This window comes from Rattus norvegicus, chromosome 14 (assembly GCF_021556685.1).
Source record: "Rattus norvegicus strain SHRSP/BbbUtx chromosome 14, alternate assembly SHRSP_T2T, whole genome shotgun sequence".
In the NCBI taxonomy this organism is placed as follows: Eukaryota; Metazoa; Chordata; class Mammalia; order Rodentia; family Muridae; genus Rattus; species Rattus norvegicus.
The window spans coordinates 157,977-173,515 of NC_141547.1; the positions used below are offsets into that span (position 1 = coordinate 157,977).

A 15,539-nucleotide genomic window follows, 5' to 3' on the forward strand; every position below is an offset into this window, starting at 1 on the left:
TGTGGTGTGTTTCCTGTAGGCAGCAAAATGCTGGGTCCTCTTTACATATCCAGTCTGTTAGTCTATGTCCTTTTATTGGGGAATTGAATCCATTGATGTTGAAAGATATTAAGGAATAGTGATTGTTGGTGCCTGTTATTTTTGTTGTTAGAGGTGGGATTATGCTTGTTTGTCTGTCTTTTGGTGTCATTGCATGGAAATTATATTCTTTCTTTCTGTATGATGTAATTTCTCTCCTTATGTTGGAGTTTTCCATCTATTATTCTTTGTAGGGCTGGATTTGTAGAAAGATATTGTGTAAATTGGCTTTTGTCATGGAATATCTTCCTTTCTCCATCTGTGTTAATTGAGAGTTTTGCAGGATACAGTAAAATGTGACTGTTAAAGCAGAATGTGTTCTTTAAAGGGACATTACTAATGATTATATTTCTATGAAGAGTAACTCAGAGAAGTAATTTTTTGATAATTCTGATGCATTATACACCCATTCAGCCTCCCATTGTGGGAGGAGAATTGATGAATGTGAAGGATTAGTGCAACTGCAAACATTCAATTTCCTTTTGAAAATTCATTTTCTAGGAAGCAGCACAATGAAACCATCTGGCCCCCATTCGATCCTTCTAGAATTTTGTGAGTCCAGGACTCAAATCATTACTGCACACCAAGAACAACTCTGAGAAAAATTAGGTACAAACCAATATCAGTTTTACCAATCCTTTCCATAATTACAATATAATATCATGTTGCTATATCTACAAGCCTCCTTTGTTTTGTTTTTTTATTCCTTAATATTGTTTTTTACAGTTCCATCATTATTCCCTTCCTAGTCTTCCCCCTGACTTATTCTCATCCAATACCTCCTGCCAGTTATCAAGGGGCAATCTGCAACTCTCCAAACCCCAGACCTCCCCAATCCCTTGGGGGAGTCTCTTTGTGGTTAGGTGTGTATTCTCTTGCTGAGGCTGGATCAGGCAATCCTGTGTTACATATGTGTTGGGGGCCTTATAACAGCTGGAGTATGCTGACTTGTTAGTGGCTCAGTGTCTTTGTTGTCCAGGTTAGTTGAGACTGTTTGTATTCCTATGGGTCACCCTCCTCAGTATCTTCGAACTATTCCCTAACACAACCACAGGAGTCCCTGGATTCTGTTCATTGTTGTATATAATATTTTTGTATTTGAGAGTAGATAAAGAACATTTTCAGCTTAGACTATTGGCCAGTATCTTGAAGAGCAGCTGAAAAAAAGACAGTATCTGTTGCATGTGCTCCTACTGGAAATAAGAAAATGTGTTCTGATTTCATCTTTGTTGATTTTTAGTTAGTTTGTTTTTATGTATAATCCCTGTCTATCCTAGAACTCACTTTCTATACAAGGTTATAGATTCAACTGCCTTATCAAATTTACTCTAAGTTATCAGGGGGAAAGCCTCATGAAAGCAAAATTATGAATAAAGTTGTACTACTTATTTGAAAATTATAGTTCTCCCAGGGGATACTAAGCAAATGAATGATTGCAAGATTTTATGGACAATGTATGCAAGATCAGTAGATATGGTACTTCTAAACATAGCTAGAGAAATCAGCAAGAGTGATTCTAAAACTAAATTCTAAAATTCATGCTCTGTAGCTAAATATTTGGAGTGTACGTAACAACTTTACATTTGACAGAATTCCTGAAATATTTGCTCAGAAATATGATTTCTCCCTGATTTTGTGGATCGAATTTCTGTCTGGTCTCATTAAAATGATGTAAACTTTGGGTGCAAAGATGCATCCCAGCATCCCTGCACTGGATGCCAAGATGGAGAAGATCTCTACAGCAACCATGACCTTGCCCTTGGTGCTATGGTAGACAGGGAGGAAGGTGACCCAGACAGCGCAGAACACTAGCATGCTGAAGGTCAACAACTTGGCTTCGTTGAATGTGTCAGGCAGGTTCTTTGCCAAGAAAGCTATAGTGAAGCTTCCAAGGGCCAGGCAGGCCAAGTATCCCAGGACACAGTAGAATGCAGTAACGGAGCCCTTGTTACACACAATGATGATGTGGCCATGCTCAGAGTGTTCATCAATATCGACAAAGGGAGGAGCAATTGCTAGCCAGATTACACACAGAAAACATTGCAATAGGGAACATATGGGGATAATGTAGTTGGGTGTCCCCGATACCAAAAAGTTTCTTAATCGTCTTCCTGGGTCTGTGACTTTGAAAGCCAGAACCACAGTGATTGTTTTGGCCAGAACTGTGGAAATAGCCACAGTAAAGACAATTCCAAATGTGATTTGCTGTAAGATACAGGTTGCTCTGTTAGGATAGCCAATGAAGAAAAAGGAGCACAGAAAACAGAACATGAGTGACACGATTAATAGGTAGCTGAGGATTCTGTTATTGGCCTTTACAATAGGAGTGTCATGGTACTTCACAAAGACCCAAAGTACCACTGCTGTGAATGCAGAGAAACAGAATGCGATTAAGGCAAGAGCCATCCCCAAGGGGTCTTCATAGCTTAGAAAGATCACACCTTTCTGAATGCATTTGTTCTTTTCTGTGTTGGCATACTGGTATTCTGGACAATTCACACACTGATCCATATCTGATGTCCAAAGAAAAGTTTAGTTAGTGCTACTTTGTAAATTTTGTTGACAAGTTATTTTAAGTAAGACTGTTAAAAGAAGCATAGTAATGCTACCTTTGATGCAGAAAATGTAATTTGAAGGAAGTTGATTCACAGCATTGCTCTCAATTCTTAAAATTCATAAAGATATATCAGAAAATAAAATCATGACATTATTTCTTTATCTACTTAATTTTGTTGATTATGTCATTCTTAATGTTATCAGAAAGCAAAGATTTAAAAAGCCATCTTTTGTTTCTATGTTAATATCAAGTAGTTTGTTGAATTCAGAAAAGATACCTTCATAAAACCCAATATTGTTGGGTATATTTTTTAAATACAAAACCAAACACTCATAGTTTTCTGAGATCATTGACTCTTCTTATGAATTTGCTCCCAATAATACATTGAAATTCTAACTTTACTGGGACAATACTTGTAGTAGTTACTTGAGAATTCATTATCTCAAAGTCACTGACATAGAAAGAATACTAAATTGACCGGGTAAGCTGTCTGTAAGTGTACATATTTATAACTATGTATTCATGTAAATGTTATAGCATTGTTGGATTTAGGTTATTCCTGTCATAAGACATAAATAAGAAGAAGGTAGAGAAGGAGAGGTAATATAATATCAATGGTTGAAAAGTAGAAAACATTAAAGAAATAAGCCCTGAGATGTATCATCATCTGGCAATAAGTAAACAAAAGTTCTGATTATTGTTCATGAGATGCACTAATATTAGCACTGAAAAAAACTGTGAAGATACTTTGTACTAAGAAGTACTTTATCTTGATCCCTTCTCTTTTCCCCCATTTTTATTGGATATTGTTTAATTAATTTACATTTCAAATGTTATCTCCTATCCCATTTTCCCTTCCATAAAACCCCTATCCTATTCTACTCCCACTTCTTCTATGAGGGTGTTCCCTTGCCCATCCACCCACCCTTTCCAATTTACCAGCACTGATATTTCCCTACACGGGGGGGGGGGGTCGACCCTTGGCAGGACAAAGGACTTCTCCTCCCACTGATGCCCAGAAAGGCCATCCTCTTCTACATATGCAGATGGAGCCACGGGTCTGTCTTTTGATGGTGGTTTAATCCCTGAGAGCTCTGGTTGGTTGGTACTGTTAATATGGGATTTGAAACCCCTTCACCTCCTTCAGTCCTTTCTGTAACTCCTCCAATGGGGGCTAATTCTCAGTTCAATGGTTGGTGTGAGTGTCTACTTCTGTATTGGTCATGCTCTGGCAGAGACTCTCAGGAGACAACTATATCAGTCCTGTCCGCATGCACTTCTTGGCATCAGCAATATTGTCTGGGTTTGGTGGTTGTATGTATAAGGGCTAGAATTGCCAGGTGGGGCAGTCTCTGGATGGCTTTTCTTCATTTTCTGCTCCAAACTTTGTCTCCATATTTTCTCCTATGAATATTTTTGATCCACCTTCGAAGAAGGACTGAAGCATATGCACTTTAATCGTCTTTCTTCTTGAGCTTCATGTGATTGTGGATTGCATCTTGAGTAATTCGAGTTTTTGGGGTAATATCCACTTATCAGTGAGTGCATACCCTGTGTGTTTTTTTCGTGATTGTGTTACCTCATTCAGGATGATATTTTCTAGTTTCATCCATTTGCCTATGGATTTCATGAAGTCATTTTTTGATAGCTGAGTAGTACTCCATTGTGTAGATGTACCATCATTTTTGTATGGATTCCTCTGTTGAAGAACATCTGAGTTCCTTCCAGCTTCTGGCTATTATAAATAAGGTTGCTATGAACATAGTAGAGCATGTGTCTTTGTTAAAATTTGGAGCATCTGTGGGTATATGCCAAGGAGTGGTACAGCTGGGTCTTCAGATAGTACTATGCTCAATTTTCTGAGGAACATCTAGTCTGATTTCCAGAGTGTTGGTACCAGTTTGCAATCTCACAAACAATGGAGGAGTGTTCATCTTTTTCCACATCCCTACCAGCATCTGTTGTAACCTGAATTTTTTATCTTAGCCCTTTTGATTGGTATGAGGTGGAATCTCAGGGTTGCTCTGATTTGCATTTCCCTGATGACTAAGGATTTTGAACTGTTCTTTAGGTGCTTCTCAACCATTCAATGTTCCTCAGCTGAGAATTCTTCGTTTAGCTCTGTATCCTATTTTTCATTAGAGTTATATGATTCTATGGAGTCTAACTTCATGAGTTCTTGGAATATTTTGGATATTAGCCTTTTATTGAATTTAGGATTGGTAAAGATCTTTTCCCAATATGTTGATTGCAGTTTGGTTCTCATGGCATTGTCCTTTGCCTTACGGAAGCTTTGCAATTTCATGAAGTCCCATTTGCTGATTCTTGATCTTAGAGCATAAGCCATTGGTGTTCTGTTAAGGAAATTTTTCCAGTGCCCATGTGTTCCAGGTTCTTCCCTACTTTTTCTTCTATTAGTTTGAGTGTATCTGGTTTTATGCAGAGGTCCAAAATCCACTTGGATTTGAGCTTTGTACAGGGCAATAATAAAATAAATAAAAATGGTTCCATTTCCATTCTTCTTCATGCTGACCACCAGTTTCAACCTTTTGCTGAAAATGCTGTCCTTTTAGCACCTTTGTCAAAGATCAAGTGACAATAGCTGTGTAGGTTCAGTTCTGGGTCTTCAATTATATTCCATTGATCTACCTTCCTGTCTCTTTACCAATACCATACTGTTTTGATCACCATTACTCTGTAATACAGCTTGAGGTCAGGGTCGGTGATTCCCCCAGAAGTGGTTTTATTGTTGAGGATAGTTTTCAAGTTCTTGGGTTTTTTTTGTTACTCCAAATTAATTTGCACATTGCTTTTTCTAACTCTATGGAGAATTGATTTGGAATTTTGATGGGGGCCACATTGTATTGGTAGATTGCTTTTTGCAAAATGGCCATTTTTACTATATGGATCGTTCAGTCCATGAGCATTGGAGATCTTTCTATCTTCTGAGATCCTCTTCAATTTCTTTCCTTCGAGGCTTGATGTTCTTGTCATATAGATCTTTCAATTGCTTGGTTAGAGTCACATGGAGTTATTTTATATTATTTGTGACTATTGTGAAGGGTATTGTTTCCCTAATTTCTATCTCAGCCTGTTTATCCTTTGAGTAGAGCAAGGCTACTGATTTGTTTGAATTAATTTTATATTCAGTCACTTTGCTGAACTTGTTTGTCAGGCTTACTAATTCTCCGGTGGAATTTTTGGGATCACTTAATTATACTATCATAAGATCTGCAAATAGTGAGATTATATATATACATATATATATATATACATATATATATATATATGTATATATATATATATATTGGTTCTTTTTTTCGGAGCTGGGGACCGAACCCAGGGCCTTGCGCTTCCTAGGCAAGCGCTCTACCACTGAGCTAAATCCCCAACCCCAAATAGTGATATTTTGACTTTTTCCTTTCCAATTTGTATCCCTTTGACCTCCTTTTTTGTCTGATTTCTAGGGCTAGGATTTTGAGTACTATATTGAATAGGTGGGGAGAGAGTGGCCATCCTTGTCTAGTCCCTGATTTTAGTGGGATTGCTTCAAACTTCTCTCCATGAAGTTTGATGTTGGTTACTGGTTTGGTGTATATCGCTTTTAATATGTTTATGTATGGGCCATGAATTCCTGATCCTTCCAAGACTTTTATGATGAAGAGGTATTTAATTTTGTCAAATGCTTTCTCAGCATCTAAGGAAATGATCATGTGTTATTTTATTTTATTTTATTTGAGCTTGTTTATATAGTGGGTTACATTAATTGATTTCTGTATATTGAAACATCCTTGCATCCCTGGGATGAGACCTACTTGATCATGATTGTTTTGATATGTTCTTGGTTTTGGTTTGCAAGCACTTTATTGAGTATTTTTGCATCGATATGCATAAAGGAAATTGGTCTGAAGTTCTCTTTCTTTGTTGGGTCTTTGTGTGCTTTAGGGATAAGCATAATTGTGGCTTCATAGAAGGAATTGGGTAGTGTTCTTTCTGTTTCCATTTGGTGGAATAGTTTGGACAGTACTGGTATTAAGCCTTCTACAAAGATCTGATAGAATTCTGCACTAAACCCTCTGGTCCTGGACACTTTTTTGTTGGGAGTCTTTTAATGACTGCTTCTATTTCTTTAGGACTTATTGGACTGTTTAGATGGCTCTCTGATTCTGATTTAAATTTGAGACCTGATATCTGTCTAGAAAATTGTCCATTTCATCCAGTTTTTCCAGTTTTGTTGGATATAGCCTTTTGTAGTAGGATCTGTTGATTTTTTAATTTCCTCAGGTTCTGTTGTTATGTCTGACTTTTCATTTCTGATGTTAATTTTGATACACTCTTTGGTTAGTCTGGGTTTATCTATCTTTTTGATATTCTCAAAAAACCAGCTCCCAGTTTTGTTGATTTTTTGTATAGTTCTTTTTGTTTCTACTTGGTTGATTTCAGCCCTGAGTCTGATTATTTCCTGCCACCTACTCCTCATCATAGATATATTTGCTCCTTTTAGTTCTAGAGCTTTTAGGTGTGTTGTCAAGCTGCTAATGTATGCTTTCTCCAGTTTCTTTTAAGAGGCACTAAGAGCTATTAGTTTTCCTCTTAGCACTGCTCTCATTGTGTCCTATAAGTTTGGATATGGTTTCCTTTCATTTTCATTAAATTTTAAAGTCTTCAATTTCTTTATTTCTTCCTTGGCCAATTTATCATTAAGTGGAGAGCTGTTCAGCTTCCATGTGTATGTGGGCTCTTTTTTGTTTTTGGAATGCTGAGCACTTTCATCCTTGCCTCATCTCCATTCCTATGTGTCTCAGTGTCTGTGAATATACTCAAGCATGATAAATACGTAATGACAAACAGAATCAGCAATATAACAGAGAAATTCTTGAGCAAGAGTTGTTACCCATATGGTTTGTCTTAAACAATAGTATCTCATTCCTAAATTGTAATTTCCATCATGTCTACAATATTAGCTGTGATTTTAATTGCACTTAATTTTTATTTCATTTCAAAGAATGTTGATATGTGTTCCTTGGTTTACACTATTCTTATCTAGAACAATGATTTTTGGAGAGCTATTATTTTATAAGTTGCCTAAAAGCCTAAGAAGTTGATTTAGATATAAATAAAATATGTTGCTCTACCAGAGAACCTGAGTTCAGATCACAGCACCCATGTCAGATGTCTTAAAAGTTCACATAAATGTAACCACAGGGGTATTGTTTGCTCTTATATGTACCCATACATGTATTACCCATCCCACACACATACAATATTGATGTAATAAAATGCTTTTTTGAATTTTTGTGGAATTCATTGATGTAGTTATTAATTATATATTTTTGTTTTTACAGCTAAAACAATTCAGTGTACTTTAAATAATTATTTTCAAGCACAGTGTATTGTTGGAATGCATGACTTCAAAGAGATCTTCTGAAGAGGTTGCTTGGTTCTACTACATGCATCATGGGAATAAACTCAGATTGTAAGCCTTAGCAACAAATGATTTAACTGTTGAACCAATTCGCAGACATCGTATGTCTTTTAAGAATCTTAATTCATTATATGAAATGAGTCATAATAATTGAAAAGCTAACCATAATCTTTTTGCATTTTGCCAACCCTAAATAATTATTTTAATAATGGGTGTGGTTTGAAATATCCTCAATATGAGTACTGTCATATATTCTACATCATAGGTTAACTTATCCACTACACTCTGGATTCACACCACATCTGTCTTTGAAGATTCCCCTCAGAATTTTACATACTTTACAGTTTGTCATAAATTTGCGAATACTTTTGTCTTGTATATTAATCTTACACTGAACATGGATTTTGTACCTAGCAGTCTCATGACTTACTCCAGTAGACTTGACGTTGTGTTTTTCTTTGTGGGTTCCTATATGCACGTGGTTTGAATAATCATACATAGGACAGATATATTGATAAAATATGACTAATTTAATTTTTAAAAAAATTGTGAATAAAATCTAATGTATGTGGCTTTACAATAGATTAATTATTGTAAAAATCTTGTGGAGAAATCGCTCATATTGGAGTTTTATTTCCTAAAGTATTTCTTTGTGAAAATATAATGTACATTGAATTTGCAATGAGTCAATATGTGAGTCAAGGCACAAGGGATATGTGTTTGTTTGTTTGATTTTGGCAGGATTTTGTTAATTATTGTATCTACAACTAATAAATTAAAAAGTAATAATTCTATATTTTCAATTGCCTTTTCATTGACTTCACAATCCCAGTGGGGCACAAGAGGAATATATATTTTCAGGATTTATCAAAGTAGCAAACACTCACTTGTCTCATTAGAAATTTCATTTTCAGGGCAGGGGCTGCAAACAAAACAGCAGGCTGCCATTTCCTCCCTCCAGATTCTTCTGAATCCAGGATGACAATCTGCACTGCACACAGAGGATGCCATCTGAGAAAAAAATAAACACATACTGATAATAGTTTTTGCTATTTCTTTTAATTTTGTATTAGTATAATTTTCAATAAGTTTATTTTATGTATATTAAGTGATTGACATTTCACTCTGTCCATTTTTTAATGATCAGCTATGAATACTGAAAATACATTGAAGAAATGTTGGATAAATTCTGAATCTCTAGTAATTCAGAAAAAAAGAGCTGATAGTTAACTATATCTAAAACCTACAGAGATTGCAACCTGATGTTTTTCAATTAATTATTTTCAATTTGGCACTAAGTACTGTGAACAGACAGAGGGAACTTTAATGGGGTTATTTTCTGAGCCAACACTAGCCTGTCCTCAGACCTTTGAAGACTTTTTTCAATTGGTAAATGATATAGGAGTGTCCTTCTTACTGTGGACAGTAGAGCCAGCAAGCAGTGTTATTTTAAGATATATTATTTAGTTCCAGTCTCTAGATATCCACACTTATCTTTCCATGACTATAAACTATATGTTAAATTATCTCTTGCTCCTCACTTTCCTTATGGTCAAAGTTTAATTAAAGCAACTGAGAAGTAAGTTAGTATTGTTATTATTACCTTGAATAAGTTAGCCTAGCAAAGCATGAGAAACTGTATATAAAAACAGTGGATTATGCAGACATTGGTTTAATATGGTTGGAAATGATAAAATGATGTGTAGTGATCTTGAATATGAATATTTCATGAAGTCAGAATGCTCTATAGAGGCTGCACATACTGAAAAAGGCTGGATAAAAGCTAGATTGTTTAAAGTTAATTGAAAATTTGAAAAATTCTTCTTATGTTTTGATATTGTTGAAATAGGTTCTTACAATGAACTATCAATAAATTAATATGCTCAATAAAGATTAGAGTATACTTTCAGTTTTTCCCCATCATTTTCTTTAAATTTTTGTTAACACTCTGTCATATTTTAGTGACTATTAGAGTTAGAGTTAGAGTAAGGAAAATGGGCATACTTTTGTGCTTCATGTTAATTTACTTTAAGGTAGTGTAGTGTCTCCATATCACACATGGCAGGTTTGAACTCAGAATATAGGGCAGATTATCAAGAAACAGTGATTTTTATGCCTCCGCCTCTAAAGTGCTTGGACAAGAACATAAGCCAACAAAACTTGTCACTGTTTCTGACTTTTTAGGATAATAATTTTATTTTCATGTATTATAGTACTGTCAACAGGTTTGTGAAATAAAATGTTGTCATATCAATATGTTTTCCTTCTGTTCTATAACGTGAACTATATATAGTTCTATATATAAACTTCCATAACATTTATTTAACTCTGAATAAATTTTGCACTTGATTAACAGCCATTTCTGAACATTTACAGAAAGTAATGTAATTCTATATTGTGTGGTATATTACATTCAATGAATCTTCATATGTTAAATCATACTTGCGTCCCTGGATTAAATTCTTGTTCTCAGAGAATGATCTTTCTGTTGCGTGTTATGTTCTTTTGGTAGGTGTTTAGTCAAGAATTATTCCATACATATCCATCAAAGGTTTTGCTCTCTAATTTCTTTTTTTTCCCTTATTACACATTATAATGTTTCCTCTACTTTTATAAATGAAAGGAAAGTTCTCCACTTATATGTGAATGAGTCTCCACAGCCTCTGCAGGCAACCAAGAAATGTCTTAAAAAATAAACAAGTCTTTTTGTCATTGATTAGATTTAGAAAATATTATCAAAAATATTCAACTATGCTCTAGGACCGGGCACCTCCTGTGTTTACCGGGAGTCCCACACCAGTGGATCCCGGCCCACAGCAGCTCTCTGCTCCCAGACCCCGTGGGAGAGAGACCCCACCGCCTGGTCAGGTGGGCACTCCTGAGGCTGCAGAGCGGAAGAGACCACCAACACTGCCCACCCCTGCCCACATCCCCGGCCCAAGAGGAAACTGTATAAGGCCTCTGGGTTCCCGTTGGGGAGGGCCCAGGAGTGGTAGGACCTCTGCGTCTGAGACACTGCCGGAACCTGAAGGAAACAGACCGGATAAACAGTTCTCTGCACCCAAATCCCTTGGCAGGGAGAGCTAAACCTTCAGAGAGGCAGACACGCCTGGGAAACCAGAAGAGACTGCACTCTGCACACACATCTCGGACGCCAGAGGAAAACACCAAACGCCATCTGGAACCCTGGTGCACTGAAGATCCCGGAAATGGCGGCACAGATCTTCCTGGTTGCTGCCTCCGCAGAGAGCTCGAGGGCAACACCCCGCAAGCGAACTTGAGCCTCGGGACCACAGGTAAGACCAACTTTTCTGCTGCAAGAAAGCTGCCTGGTGAACTCAAGACACAGGCCCACAGGAACAGCTGAAGACCTGTAGAGAGGAAAAACTACACGCCCGAAAGCAGAACACTCTGTCCCCATAACAGGCTGAAAGAAAACAGGAAAACAGGTCTACAGCACTCCTGAAACACAGGCTTATAGGGCAGTCTAGCCACTGTCAGAAATAGCAGAACAAAGTAACACTAGAGATGATCTGATGGCGAGAGGCAAGCGCAGGAACCCAAGCAACAGAAACCAAGACTACATGGCACCATCGGAGCCCAATTCTCCCATCAAAACAAACATGGAATATCCAAACACACCAGAAAAGCAAGATCTAGTTTCAAAATCATATTTGATCATGATGCTGGAGGACTTCAAGAAAGATGTGAGGAACTCCCTTAGAGAAACACAGGAAAACATTAATAAACAAGTAGAAGCCTACAGAGAAGAATCGCAAAAATGCCTGAAAGAATTCCAGGAAAACATAAATAAACAAGTAGAAGCCCATAGATAGGAGTAACAAAAATCCCTGAAAGAATTCCAGGAAAACACAATCAAACAATTGAAGGAATTAAAAATAGAAATAGAAGCAATCAAGAAAGAACACATGGAAACAACCCTGGATATAGAAAACCAAAAGAAGAGACAAGGAACTGTAGATACAAGCTTCACCAACAGAATACAAGAGATGGAAGAGAGAATCTCAGGAGCAGAAGGTTCCATAGAAATCATTGACTCAACTGTCAAAGATAATGTAAAGTGGAAAAAGCTACTGGTCCAAAACATACAGGAAATCCAGGACTCAATGAGAAGATCAAACCTAAGGATAATAGGTATAGAAGAGAGTGAAGACTCCCAGCTCAAAGGACCAGTAAATATCTTCAACAAAATCATAGAAGAAAACTTCCCTAACCTAAAAAAAGAGATACCCATAGGCATACAAGAAGCCTACAGGACTCCAAATAGATTGGACCAGAAAAGAAACACCTCCCGTCACATAATAGTCAAAACACCAAACGCACAAAATAAAGAAAGAATATTAAAAGCAGTAAGGGAAAAAGGTCAAGTAACATATAAAGGCAGACCTATCAGAATCACAGCAGACTTTTCGCCAGAAACTATGAAGGCCAGAAGATCCTGGACTGATGTCATACAGACCCTAAGAGAACACAAATGCCAGCCCAGGTTACTGCATCCTGCAAAACTCTCAATTAACATAGATAGAGAAACCAAGATATTCCATGACAAAACCAAATTTACACAATACCTTTCCACAAATCCAGCCCTACAAAGGATAATAAATGGTAAAGCCCAACATAAGAAGGCAAGCTATACCCTAGAAGAAGCAAGAAACTAATCGTCTTGGCAACAAAACAAAGAGAAGAAAAGCACACAAACATAATCTCACATCCAAATATGAATATAACAGGAAGCAATAATCACCATTCCTTAATTTCTCTCAACATCAATGGCCTCATATCCTCAATAAAAAGACATAGATTAACAAACTGGATACGCAACGAGGACCCTGCATTCTGCTGCCTACAGGAAACACACATCAGAGACAAAGACAGACACTACCTCAGAGTGAAAGGCTGGAAAACAACTTTCCAAGCAAATGGTTGGAGGAAGCAAGCTGGAGTAGCCATTCTAATATCAGATAAAATCAATTTTCAACTAAAAGTAATCAAAAAAGATAAGGAAGGACACTTCATATTCATCAAAGGAAAAATCCACCAAGATGAACTCTCAATCCTAAATATCTATGCCCCAAATACAAGGGCACCTACATACGTAAAAGAAACCTTACTAAAGCTCAAAACACACATTGCACCTCACACAATAATAGTAGGAGATTTCAACACCCCACTTTCATCAATGGACTGATCATGGAAACAGAAATTAAACAGAGACGTAGACAGACTAAGAGAAGTCATGAGCCAAATGGACTTAACGGATATTTATAGAACATTCTATCCTAAAGCAAAAGGATATACATTCTTCTCAGCTCCTCATGGTACTTTCTCCAAAATTGACCATATAATTGGTCAAAAAACGGGCCTCAACAGGTACAGAAAGATAGAAATAATCCCATGCGTACTATCGGACCACCACGGCCTAAAACTGGTCTTCAATAACAATAAGGGAAGAATGCCCACATATACGTGGAAATTGAACAATGCTCTACTCAACGATAACCTGGTCAAAGAAGAAATAAAGAAAGAAATTAAAAACTTTTTAGAATTTAATGAAAATGAAGGTACAACATACCCAAACTTATGGGACACAATGAAAGCTGTGCTAAGAGGAAAACTCATAGCGCTGAGTGCCTGCAGAAAGAAACAGGAAAGAGCATATGTCAGCAGCTTGACAGCACACCTAAAAGCTCTAGAACAAAAAGAAGCAAATACACCCAGGAGGAGTAGAAGGCAGGAAATAATCAAACTCAGAGCTGAAATCAACCAAGTAGAAACAAAAAGGACTATAGAAAGAATCAACAGAACCAAAAGTTGGTTCTTTGAGAAAATCAACAAGATAGATAAACCCTTAGCCAGACTAACGAGAGGACACAGAGAGTGCGTCCAAATTAACAAAATCAGAAATGAAAAGGGAGACATAACTACAGATTCAGAGGAAATTCAAAAAATCATCAGATCTTACTATAAAAACCTATATTCAACAAAATTTGAAAATCTTCAGGAAATGGACAATTTCCTAGACAGATACCAGGTATCGAAGTTAAATCAGGAACAGATAAACCAGTTAAACAACCCCATAACTCCTAAGGAAATAGAAGCAGTCATTAAAGGTCTCCCAACCAAAAAGAGCCCAGGTCCAGACGGGTTTAGTGCAGAATTCTTTCAAACCTTCATAGAAGACCTCATACCAATATTATCCAAACTATTCCACAAAATTGAAACAGATGCAGCCCTACCGAATTCCTTCTATGAAGCCACAATTACTCTTATACCTAAACCACACAAAGACACAACAAAGAAAGAGAACTTCAGACCAATTTCCCTTATGAATATCGACGCAAAAATACTCAATAAAATTCTGGCAAACCGAATTCAAGAGCACATCAAAACAATCATCCACCATGATGAAGTAGGCTTCATCCCAGGCATGCAGGGATGGTTTAATATACGGAAAACCATCAACGTGATCCATTATATAAACAAACTGAAAGAACAGAACCACATGATCATTTCATTAGATGCTGAGAAAGCGTTTGACAAAATTCAACACCCCTTCATGATAAAAGTCCTGGAAAGAATAGGAATTCAAGGCCCATACCTAAACATAGTAAAAGCCATATACAGCAAACCAGTTGCTAACATTAAACTAAATGGAGAGAAACTTGAAGCAATGCCACTAAAATCAGGGACTAGACAAGGCTGCCCACTCTCTCCCTACTTATTCAATATAGTTCTTGAAGTTCTAGCCAGAGCAATCAGACAACAAAAGGAGATCAAAGGGATACAGATCGGAAAAGAAGAGGTCAAAATATCACTATTTGCAGATGACATGATAGTATATTTAAGTGATCCCAAAAGTTCCACCAGAGAACTACTAAAGCTGATAAACAACTTCAGCAAAGTGGCTGGGTATAAAATTAACTCAAATGAATCAGTTGCCTTCCTCTATACAAAAGAGAAACAAGCCGAGAAAGAAATTAGGGAAACGACACCCTTAATAATAGACCCAAATAATATAAAGTACCTCGGTGTGACTTTAACCAAGCAAGTAAAAGATCTGTACAATAAGAACTTCAAGACACTGAGGAAAGAAATTGAAGAAGACCTCAGAAGATGGAAAGATCTCCCATGCTCATGGATTGGCAGGATTAATATAGTAAAAATGGCCATTTTACCAAAAGCAATCTACAGATTCAATGCAATCGCCATCAAAATACCAATCCAATTCTTCAAAGAGTTAGACAGAACATTTTGCAAATTCATCTGGAATAACAAAAAACCCAGGATAGCTAAAGCTATCCTCAACAATAAAAGGACTTCAGGGGGAATCACTATCCCTGAACTCAAGCAGTATTACATAGCAATAGTGATAAAAACTGCATGGTATTGGTACAGGGACAGACAGATAGACCAATGGAATAGAATTGAAGACGCAGAAATGAACCCACACACCTATGG

General features: G+C 36.9%; 1 protein-coding gene across 2 annotated transcripts in view; it reads right to left on the reverse strand.

The window, feature by feature from the left end:
• Window positions 1-1,686: 1,686 nt before the first annotated feature.
• Vom2r66 (vomeronasal 2 receptor, 66) overlaps window positions 1,687-15,539 on the reverse strand; it is a 37,770-nt gene continuing 23,917 nt past the window's right edge. Inside the window, exons 5-6 of one of the 2 annotated variants that reach the window (XM_087584622.1) lie at window positions 8,948-9,071; window positions 1,687-2,441 (exon numbers count right to left, since the gene is read on the reverse strand). In XM_087584622.1, the coding sequence (XP_087440748.1) occupies window positions 1,687-2,441; window positions 8,948-9,071 (879 nt within the window). Of the gene's footprint in view, window positions 2,592-8,947; window positions 9,072-15,539 lie in introns of both variants that reach the window. The other variant, XM_087584621.1, reaches the window with a different exon arrangement.